This window comes from Aspergillus tubingensis (assembly GCF_013340325.1).
Source record: "Aspergillus tubingensis WU-2223L DNA, scaffold_8, whole genome shotgun sequence".
NCBI lineage: Eukaryota > Fungi > Ascomycota > Eurotiomycetes > Eurotiales > Aspergillaceae > Aspergillus > Aspergillus tubingensis.
Genome location: NW_023336282.1, coordinates 1,850,245 through 1,861,782, shown reverse-complemented (window position 1 = coordinate 1,861,782; position 11,538 = coordinate 1,850,245). Strand labels below are relative to the sequence as shown.

The 11,538-nt window shown below is 49.2% G+C and overlaps 3 protein-coding genes across 3 annotated transcripts; 1 reads left to right on the top strand and 2 right to left on the bottom strand.

Moving 5' to 3' along the window:
- Positions 1–1,153: 1,153 nt before the first annotated feature.
- AtWU_06982 (uncharacterized protein) lies at positions 1,154–1,637 on the bottom strand (the record flags this gene model as incomplete). Its single annotated transcript, XM_035502091.1, has 2 exons — positions 1,154–1,198; positions 1,260–1,637. 2 exons carry the CDS (start codon positions 1,635–1,637, stop codon positions 1,154–1,156), a joined length of 423 nt encoding a protein of 140 aa, XP_035357984.1.
- A 273-nt stretch (positions 1,638–1,910) lies between these two features.
- AtWU_06981 (uncharacterized protein) lies at positions 1,911–2,708 on the bottom strand (the record flags this gene model as incomplete). Its single annotated transcript, XM_035502090.1, has 2 exons — positions 1,911–2,521; positions 2,570–2,708. The coding sequence occupies 2 exons, from the start codon at positions 2,706–2,708 to the stop codon at positions 1,911–1,913; spliced, it is 750 nt and encodes a 249-aa protein (XP_035357983.1).
- Positions 2,709–3,464: 756 nt separating this feature from the next.
- On the top strand, positions 3,465–11,029 carry AtWU_06980 (type I polyketide synthase; the record flags this gene model as incomplete). The annotated part of the gene is made up of 7 exons (XM_035502089.1): positions 3,465–3,804; positions 3,855–4,123; positions 4,174–4,515; positions 4,571–9,437; positions 9,491–10,083; positions 10,134–10,305; positions 10,359–11,029. The coding sequence occupies 7 exons, from the start codon at positions 3,465–3,467 to the stop codon at positions 11,027–11,029; spliced, it is 7,254 nt and encodes a 2,417-aa protein (XP_035357982.1).
- Between the last annotated feature and the right edge of the window lie 509 nt (positions 11,030–11,538).

Here is an 11,538-nt window from a genome sequence, read left to right as displayed (position 1 = left end):
TCAGCAATGTAACTATTGCGCCGATATCCGACGTTTCTCGATCAGGTCAATAACCCTAAAGACCTCTTTCACTCCATCGTCGTTCGAAGTCCTCGAATACCATCCCATAATGTGAGGGTAGGTATGACGCATCTCACGGTCGATAATAAACTTGAATCCCCAGTACAAGGTGCATGCCATGGATATATCCGCCAGGGTCAATCCAGAGTAGTTGTAAACCAAGTACGCCCCTTCAAACGGCTCTCCACAGCGTTAATCCCCCTTTCGAGCTTCTCCATGAATGTTACGATCTTCTAGTGAAGGTTCTTTCGGCGAAGTCGCCATAAAACCAACGGCTACATAGGCTCCACGTAATCATTGTTGGCCATGCAGATCGACTGACGTATAAGGGCCCGCTCAGTAGCACCGTGGCTAAGAAGCTGGTCCCGAAAGGGCCCAGATTCGGAAATATACCGAGTCAGTTCATCGGGCCCGAAGATATCAAGGCCGTCAGCTCCTCGAAATGCCGGAATGTTGCCCATGGCATCGTCAGCGAGAAACTTTGGAGCCTCCTTATCCCACGGAGTATAAAGCCTTTGATTTCTTCTTGCTCTATCCGAATGAGTTTTCTGCAGCGATGATCTGGGCGAGAAAGGGTTAGAGGGAGTTCAAAGGCAGTTTAATAGGTGCACACAGCTTAATAGCCCTATAAAAGGGCATGAAGACGAACATGCAGAGGAGATCACATGGTTCCATTTTTGGGTAGGGTTTGACTGTCTAGAGCTTGACGATAGGGCAGTAGCAGTGAGAATAATTACGAGGCGATGTGATGGTAGGTATAACCACTTCCATCCAATCAAGCTTCAGCCAGCTTCAATGCCTGCATACCACTGTAATATATGTGGGCCCTCTTGTGTATTCCCTGGTTTGTCATTGGTAGAGTCTATATTGCTCAGGATCATACCCCGATGCGAGACACTTTTCAGCTTGATTCTCGAAGGCTACTGAAGATTGCTTTATCCGTCTCTCTGCAGAAGTGGAGCTGCCTGGATAGTCAAACGGTGCATTACAGCTGACGCCAAAATATACTTTGTTGAAGGAGGACTGAATCAAATTGCTGGAACCTAAGTTTTCTAGATACAGCATTGTGCATTCCCGGAAACCAGACTTCTGATCACTCAATCTTTTGCCACCTCAGTACTATTCTTTGGGCAATTCCCTGTTTAGTTTTCCCGCGAAAGTCAGCTCCATTCGAATTCATACGTGACAAGAGGGCTTACCTCAACATTCAAAGGAGCTGGCGATGATAGCACGAGCTGATTCTCAAAGAGTTCCACCTTCCGTGACTGATACGAGCCATCTTCTTCAGGCCAGGAACTGAGCTCAAGGTGATGTTTCACCATGATGCTGCCGTCGGGCTGCGTCTCAACCGAGTATCGGCCAGTGTATGCCAAAAGGTCATTTACGGTTTCCTTGACTTTCTTGGTGACTGCGGGTTGCAGTTGGACGGACATGCGGCCGTTCGGGCTGTAGTTTATGATACCACGAGCGTCTTTTCCCATAGGAAAGATTTCGCCGCCATCCTGGAGCTGGGATCGAAAGTCAAGTAGGGACCAAGAACCAAGTAAAGCTTGCTCAATGTTATGTTGCGATCCCATACTGAACGTGAAGGGTCGATTTCCTGTATGGAGAAGGCGGTAGCAACTCCCTGCATTGACGATAAAATAACGTCTGGCAACAACGAGGAAGAAGATACTGAATTCCGGAACGCAAAGGCTCTTTGTATTGGCTCATGGATTCGATAGTGTCTTGTTCCCTAATTGGGTCATCTGCATAAATAGGAACCTTCATTCCTGATGTGCCGCTTTGCAACCAAAAGCACGGTACCCATATCCAGTAATTCATCTACCTCGAAATGCGCCAAGCCCACTTTACTGCAGCTCAACGGCATGGACTAGCCTCCGGAGAAGATCAACGATACGACTGGTTATCCCTTGCTCCCAAGGGATGCTGTGCCCCCCTTTATGCTCCAGCACCTCCCTGTCGGAGGACTGACACATTTCGACTAGGTTTCGGGATTGTGGATAGTACCCATCATTTCTACCATAGACGTGTACTGTTGGTAGTGGTATCTCAATCGAGCCGTCAGACGGGTATGGTCGGATCATAGACTTTCCTTGAGAGGGAAACTTTTTTCGATCCAAGAGATCAGGAATATTCGCTGCTATTTCCGCCGTGACATCTTCACCTGTGACTTCATCTCTGAAGGTTCCGTCATCCATCGATCGGAATGTGGCCGATTCCACGTTGAATGGCGCCGTAGCACAGAAAAAGACGGCGCACTTGAATGGTAGATGCGTGTCCTGATTCCTGAGAAGATAGGAAGCAGCCACAGCGGCTCCTTGTGAAAAGCCAAAGATGCCATCGAAAGGTCCATCATCTTCTAAGGCCTGATCAATGAGCTCAAAGGCGTCGTACATCTGAGACGCAATAGGGAGGTTGAAGAACGAAAAGTACGGCCCTTCGGCGAGTCCATACACGCCTGTGCAAAGATGAGCTTTGTTTGTGCTATACAGGCTTGTGAGCCTACCTGGTCCGGCCTCAGATGGGATATCGCCATCGACAAAGACAAACTCGTGCTGTGACCCTAGAGCCGCCTGGATCGCGGATAGTTGGGTGTTGAACACTTCGGCGTTTGAGCCGATTCCGTGGAGGCAGAGAAAGCGCATGTCTTCTTGAAAGGTCGCTCACTTTAGGGAGTGTGTAATCGGAGAAGGGAAATGCTGTTAAGATGGTATGGTGGACCAGTCTGAATCATCAAATGGAATATGCTGCTACGGTCTCCATACAGAGGAACGGGAATATGCTCCGATTGATATTCATGACGTGATGTCAGCTAGGGACACCTGAGAGTAAATGATGTGGAATGTTGACAAAGTTTCAAGGCAGATCATTAGTATCTCAACAATGCAATCATACCTTTGTGGCAAGGTGCATGAGGTGGGGCGCCAAATAGAGAGATATCGTTGACGATCCATGCAAGATGCCGTGCCCTTTCTTCAGATAGGTACATCAGTGGGCCGACCTAGAAACCTGACTCCTGAGCTAGATTTGCGTTCTGGCCATTCTTTAATACGTCAATCTGCATCGAGCGGAGATGTATGACTAGATCGTAGATTGATCTCTTGCTTATAGTCCAATGACTGCCACTGACGGTGTGGAGATCATACCTTTTTGTATTGTTCAGTAAGTTTCAATGACAAACTGCCCTGGAACAATACCAGGCTGGAACGCGTCTAGATAATTGTTGAAGGGTCAGGCTGCTCCCCGGGAGACTAATGTACATGAAAAGAAAAGAAATCTCAGCACTAAATCTACTTATACTCTATCTACCAACTCTCCAATAACTGTAGTAAGTTGGAATCTTTCAAGCTTATACCTGAAAAACGCAAACATCTGCATCATCCTTCCAGCACAAATCCACCATGCCAGGTACACAAGACAGTCCAGTTATGCCCATTGCCATTGTTGGCATTGGGGGCCGATTCCCAGGGGACGCATCGAATCCAGATCGGCTTTGGGAACTCCTCCTGAACGCGAAAAGCACGCTCTCGGAGACGCCTGAAGATCGATTCAGTGCAGATGCATTCTACCACCCGCAGCCTGATCGCCCAGGAACTTCAAACTCGTGTGGTGGCCACTTCATGAACCAAAATATCGAAGAATTTGATGCGCCGTTCTTCTCTATCACCCCTTCCGAGGCGAGAGCCATGGATCCCCAGCAGCGAATGTGCCTGGAAGTTGCATACGAGGCTATGGAAAATGGTTTGTTTTCTTCAGCCATAAAGCCTTTCCCCAATTCTGACTCTAAGCAGCGGGTATTACTATGGATCGTATCTCCGGATCTCGCACCTCTTGCTACGTCGGGTGCTTCAACCATGATTACCAGCTCCTCCAGAACTTGGATCTCGATAGCCTTCCATTTTATCACGCAACAGGGACCGAGTCATCATGTCTCTCAAATCGTGTCTCGTGGTTCTTCAATTTGGCTGGCCCAAGCATGACAGTTGATACAGCATGTTCTTCGTCTCTCATAGCACTCCATCTTGCCTGCCAGAGTATTCGGCTGGGTGAATCAGAGACGGTACGTAGTTTGGAGTTGAGATCCACAGAGGTTGTCGCTGACTGAACCAGGCGCTTGTGGGTGGTGTTAACATCATCTCGTTCCCAGAGATTTACATGAAGCTTTCCAACCTGCAGATGGTCTCCCCGGATAGCAAGTCGCAGACCTTCGATGAGAAGGCTAATGGCTACGGTCGTGGGGAGGGTACCTGTTTTGTGGTGCTCAAACCACTAGATAAAGCCATCGAAGACAACGATGTCATTCGTGCAGTGATCCGCAATACCGGAAGTAACGAGGATGGGAATACACCCGGCCTGACACTTCCATCAAAGAACATGCAGAAAGCCCTGATCGAAAAGGTGTACGAAGAGGCAGGATTGCAAATGAGAGACACAGGGTATTTTGAAGCACATGTAAGTTGCTACTATTTCTAAGCCTGCTCGAGAACACCGTGTTAATAATCGGCAGGGTACTGGAACAGTCGCAGGGGATTCAATCGAGACCCAAGCCTTGGGAGAGACCATTGGAAAATTGAGACCGCCAGGTCAGCCACTCTGGGTGGGATCGTTAAAGGCAAACATCGGTCATCTCGAAGGCGGCAGCGGTCTCGCATCGCTTATAAAGACTGTCTATGTTCTTGAAAAAGGCGTCATTCCGCCTCAAATCTGGCTGGACAAACTCAATCCCCGTATTCGCGCCGAAGAATGGAACTTAGCCGTGCCTACAGAAGTAATTCCGTGGCCGGACCAAGGCCCACGGAGAGCTAGTGTAAACTCGTTCGGGTTTGCTGGTGCGAATGCACACGTTATCTTGGAAGATGCTTGCTCCTATTTTGAGGCAAATGTTGGCAGGGGCCGTCACAATTCCAAAGTACCCGCGAAACTTGCCGAAAACCCTGACCTGTGTCGTGACAAGCATGATGCAAATAGCCTCACTTTATCGCGAGATACACATGGCCATGTGCAACCGTTTCCGAAGTTGATTTTGTGGTCGGCCCACGAGCAAGGCGGGCTGAAACGGATTTCGGAGTCATGGAAAGAATTTCTCGGTGAAAGGTCGGGCATGCTCACGCAAGTCGAGCGGGCGAAACTGCTGTCGGACTTGGCGTATACAGCAGTAAAGCGGCGCACCCAGTTTCCCTGGAGGTCGTTCACTGTTTGCTCGGATCCAGGAGAGATTGCGAGCGGTGAGGTTGATATAGCCCCTGCTGTCCGGTCATCGCAGCGGCCCAGGCTTGCCCTCGTTTTCACTGGTCAGGGCGCGCAGCACCATGCGATGGGTCGCCGATTAATGCACTACGATGTATATGCCAATAGTATGAGAACTGCCGACCAATATTTGAAGTCTCTGGGCTGCCCGTGGTCACTTGTGGAAGAGCTCTCTCGTGACGCAGAATCTTCCAGGATAAATCCTCCTGAATTCAGTCAACCTCTTTGCATTGCATTGCAAGTGGCGATGGTTGACCTCCTGAAAAGCTGGGACATATGGCCCCCTGAAGCGGTGATTGGTCATTCTGGTGGAGAAACAGCCGCTGCTTATGCAAAGGGTGCCCTAACCCGAGAGGCAGCCTGGACAGTGGCATATTATCGCGGTCAGGTGTGCTCGATGGCACCAGACGTTGACCCAGACCATCCCCTTGATGGTGATATGTTAGCAGCTGCTATTAGTGAGCAGGAGGCTCAGTCTTATATTCAACAGGTGTCCTCTGGAAAGCTTGTCGTTGCCTGTGTCAACAGTCCGAACAGTGTTACCCTGTCTGGTGACGTTCCTGCGATTATCGATGCTGCGAAGCTCATAAAATCCGATGGTCATCTAGCAAAGAAGCTTGGGGTAAATCGAGCTTATCATTCAGCACATATGAAGGTGGTCGAGGACATGTACCGAGACCTTCTGAAAGATGTGCATGGTCTTCCAGAGACACCGGATTCACCGAAGATGTTTTCGTGTGTGACAGGAGCATCAATTGACAACTGTGACTTGGGTGGAAATTACTGGGTGACAAACCTCATAAACCAGGTTAAATTCTCTCAAGCAATGCAAGCACTGATCAACCATTCGGACAGTCGGAGATCGAAGCGCCCGAAGGGGTACTCCTATGTCAACCTCATGCTTGAGATCGGCCCTCACGGTGCCCTCCAAGGCCCGGTGAAACAAAACTTAAAGGCAATGCAGGTAGATTGTACTAGCGTATCTGCCTTGGATCGGAACAAGGATGCAGCACAAAGTCTCCTAGAGGCGATTGGTGTTCTTTTCCAGCATGGGTACGATTCTAATATTATTGCCGCAAATACCCCTGATCCAAACGAAACAACTCAGCTTCTTGTCGACTTGCCACCCTATCCGTGGAATCATTCTAATCGATATTGGCACGAATCAGCTGTAGCCAGTGCATACCGGTTCAAGAAATTCCCTAGGAAGGACCTCCTTGGAATCAGGGACAATGAGGGTAACAACGCCCATGCACGCTGGCGTCATTTCCTCCGCCCTTCCGAAAATCCCTGGATTGAAGATCATCAGGTGCAGGGTAAAGTGATTTATCCCGCCGCCGGAATGCTTGTCATGGCATTGGAAGCCGCGAGAGAAACGGCAGACCCCGACAAGGCGATAAAGGCGTACGAGATACGTGATGTGTCTATCAAAAACGCCATTATTATTCCCAAGGGAGAAGATGAAGCAGAAACGATGGTACATTTTCACCGAAAATCCTCGGTCTGGCAAGAATTTTCGATATATTCCCGTGTTGGCCACAATCCCTGGTCACAAAACTGCACTGGCGTCCTGCGGGTACAGTATAAGGTCAATCAGGACATGGGGTCATTCACGAATGAAGAAGAGAAGATAACCATATTGTATCGGTCAGAATATGAGCAAGTACAAAAGAGATGCTCTCGGTCCATGTCCTCTGAGAACTTTTATGCAGAACAATCTGAACTAGATCTCCGGTTCGGCGAGACGTTTCAGAACGTCAGCAACATCCGATTGAACCAGGGAGAAATGGTTTTCGATGTTCAAACACCAGATGTAAGGAGCAAGATGCCGCAAAACTTCACTCATGACCACTTGGTGCATCCCTGTACTCTCGATCCGGTTATCCATGCTTCACTTGCCATATTAAATCACGGAGAAGGAGAAAAGGGACCAGCAATTCCCACATCCATCGGTAGACTGGTTATATCCGCGGGTATTTCGGCTGGCCCGGGCACGGTCCTCAAGGCACACTCTTCAGCGACACGACATGGCCTCAGAGATGCAGAATTGAACATTCGGGCGTTCTCTGAGGACAGGGAAAAGCCTCTTATAATCCTGGACAGAATCAAAGTCACTCGCCTAGGAGGCGGTGTCAGCTCTGAGGGTCAAGATGGTCTGGACACAGCCCAGAAGAGAATTGCAAGTGAGATACACTGGGAACAAGATGCTTTGCATCTGAAGAGCCAGGGACTTCGCAAACTGGATTTGCCAAACCCTGCAGCGGATGGTCCAGACAAAATGGGACCTTTGGAATCATTTATCAGACTTCTCGGACACAAATTTTCTGATTTGAAAATTCTAGAGATAGGTGCCGGAGATGGCAATGTAACAGAGAGGCTTCTTGATGCGCTTGAGGGGCACGACGGTGAATCAGTTCCGTTGCTGGAGCAGTACACTGCCACCGGATCAAATGATGAAGCAGCATTATTGAAGAAAAGGATGCACTCCCGTGGGCCATATCTTCATGCCACCCCATTAGCCCTGAGCCAAGATTGGCAGGAGCAAGGATTATCGTCCCAAACATACCACTGTATTATCATCAACGCTGGGGATGGACGGACGGCAGCCGGGAATGCAATTGAGCAATCCAAAGGCTTGTTAAAAGCCAACGGGGTTCTCATTGTACTTCTCGCGAAGGACTCGAGTGAGTCTCGAGAAACGTGGATACAAAACCTGGCAGAGAGAGGTCTGACGAACATCGAATACGTGGCTTCGGAAGATCATAACAGTGCCGCCTCTTCCATTCCATTCCTTAGCTCAGGGTTGGCGCTTTATTTGGACAGCGCCCTTCCCAAAGACATTCTGCTTGTCGGCCCTTGTTGCCCTGGTGAGCTGTCGAGGAGTCTGACAGAGCAGCTACAGTCTCATGGTATACGCCTACATCATGCCACTCTATGCGATACGGAGCGGATAGACCTCGGAGACAAATTCTGCCTATTTCTCCCCGAGTTGGAGCACCCGATACTGTTTGATCTTAACGCAAAGGATTTCTTGCTCCTCAAACGTCTACTTCTCGAATCAAAGGGCACACTCTGGGTAACGGCAGGTGCGACCTTTGAATGCAGTGACCCCAAAGCATCATTGGTCACGGGGCTTTTCCGAAGTGTTAGCCATGAGCACCCCGAACTATCACTGACGACACTTGACTTGGATACCGAAGACTCTCACAGCCATGTCGGTGCTAGCATCGTTATGGATGTTCTAAAACGCATTGCGAACGGGGATATCGACCACGAATTTACGGCGCGTGGTGGTCAAATTCTGATTCCGCGTATCAGAATGAATAAGAGGCTCAATGACTTTTATTCAGTTCTGCGCGACGGACCTCAGCCAGTGCTTGGACCATTGAAACAACCGGGAAGATCATTGGCTCTTTGCCTGGGTGCGCCAGGGGTCTTTAATTCAATTCATTTCCGGGATGACCTGAGCCACCAAGAATCCTTGTCCCCTGACACTGTCGAGATAGAAGTCAAGGCAACTGGGCTTAATTCGCATGATCTTCTGTCAGCGCTTGACCAAGTCGCCGACCCTACATTCGGCCATGAGTGCAGCGGTATCATCCGCAATGTGGGCGAAGCTGTCACCAAGTACCGAATAGGAGACCGAGTCATGGCCTGGAGTTCCGGGGCTTTTGCAAATTTCACTCGCGTTCCAGAAACCATGGTGCAGCCGATGCCATTTGGGATGCCTTTCCCAGTGGCAGCGTCATTGCCAATCAGCTACTGTGTTGCCTATCACTCCTTAGTTGAATGTGCGAGACTGCAACGTGGCGAGAGCGTTCTCATCCATATGGGGGCTGGGGGGGTAGGGCAAGCCGCCATCATGATCGCACTAAATTTGGGCGCAAAGGTGTATGTCACAGTAGGGTCAGAAGAGAAGAAGTTTCACCTCATGGATACATACGGCGTTCAGGATGATCATATCTTTTACAGCCGGGATCTCAGCTTCTCTCAAGGAGTGTCCAGGTTGACCAGAGGGAGTGGTGTTGATGTTGTGCTCAATTCGCTGTCAGGTGAACAGCTTCAACATTCACGATCATGCGTGGCTTCGTTTGGACGATTTGTGGACATACGATTGAATAGTACTGGTGAGTATCTTATCCTCGAATCATTGTCTCCTGCACTTGCTAAGACATGACAGCCGAGAATACCGGGCTTGACATGGGTCCTCTTCCCAAAAATGTGGCATCTTTTTCGGTCAATGTTCATGAACTACACGACAAATGTCTGCCGCGCGCATCGAAGCTGTTCGAGAATGCGATGAGATTTTATTTCGAGAATAATTGTTACCCGCCGTCCCCTTTGCATGTCATGGCCTTTCCGGAAATTCCTGATGGTCTCCGACTTCTGCACAGCGGCAAGCAGATGGGCAAGATAGTTTTCCAGGCCAATGATGAGGACCAAGTCTTGGCCATTCCACCCCCCATCAAGGCAACAAAGCTTGATGCAGATGCCACATACATCATAGCTGGAGGCTTCGGCGGGCTCGGCCAACATATTGCGAAGTGGATGGTGCAACGAGGTGCTCGAACTCTGGTATTTTTGTCACGCAGTGGTTCAGACCATCTTGATGCCCCAAGGGTACTCGAGGAAATTGCTACTGCAGGGGCAAACGGTGTAGCATACAAATGTGACATTTGTGATTTGGAGCAAGTCGAAACGGCAATGAAGCAGATGGCGACGGACGGGTTACCGGCTGTTCGAGGAATTGTGCAGGCTGCAATGGCCCTTGCTGTGAGCTTCCAGCGACTCTTGCAGCGGGATTTGACTGACGTCCCTCACAGGATTCAACATTTGAACAAATGACACCCGATCAATGGGAGCTAAGCACCAAAATCAAAGCGCTGGGCTCTTGGAATCTGCACCTCACTGCACCAGCAGAAATAGATTTCTTCGTTATGCTATCCTCGGCTTCTGGTATTGCCGGACTGCGTGGCCAGGGGAATTATGCAGCCGGTTCGTCTTGTATCCTTTGGCTTCATGTCTTCGGGTACTAATCAGGTATACAGGAAACACCTTTATCGATGCGCTTGCACATCATCGCCATGCACGGGGTCTACCTGCAGTGTCGATTGATGTCGGGCCAGTAACTGACATAGGATACATGGCCCAGAGAAGCGATATCACCGAACTTATCAGATCCCTCGGTTTTGTCGGCCTCAATGGTGACGAGCTTCTCGGTATTCTGCAAACAACAATGGGTAGTGACGAAAACACCCGCAAGTCCAGCGATCCGCAGATTATTCTGGGGTTGCCTACTGGTGGACATTTGGCCGCCGAGGGCCTTGATATGCCATATACCCTCTCCAATGCCCGGCTGGCCCGTCTAAGCCGAATCGGAGCGATAAGCCAAGACGACGGTGAATCCGGCCCGGCACTATCGGAGCAGATAAAGAAGGCGCCAAGCCGAATGTCTGCCACTGAGGCAGTGACGGACGCGCTCAGGGCTCGGCTAGCGAATCAGATGATGGTCGAAGTCGAGGACGTTGACGCATCGAAGCCTGTCAGTGGATACGGAGTGGACAGCTTGACTGCTGTTGATATTCGCGTATGGTGTTTGAAGGAGGCCCAAGCCGACGTCTCCATTCTGGACATTGTGAACTATTCTTCGATTATGGAATTGGCGCAGACCATTGTGGCGAACTCGCGGTTGGCTTCGAATGACAAGTGGGAGGATTAGTTTGAGTTGGCTTTGACTGTCTCGATCATTGCAATGAGTGCTTTTTATGGATTGTAAACGCCTCCACATCCCTGAGTCTTCCAACTAAAATTAATCGTTGGGGTATTCGTCAGTGAGTACCTGGGAGTTGGGCGGATAGGCTCTAAAATGTTGCAATACTTTAAAGACGGACGCATTAATATATATATATATGATATTATTGCCATAATACCTTCGTGTTCAGTCAATCGTTGCTTAGTTCGGATGGATAGGAGATCATCTACGAACGAAAACAAGCCTTTAGCCGCCTAAGGAATCTAAAATGTAGATCCTTATCTTACTTAAGCTCACAAACTTTGTATTGAAGATCATGAGATATTCACGTCCTTTCTAGGTATTGATGCCTAATTCAAATGACATGCTTATGACACGAAAAGGAAATCATATAAATGGTTATTTTCCATATCCTGGGATCTTAGAGAAGAATAAAGGAGGGCGTATTCAGGGGAGATTATGTTGAAGAATTATTT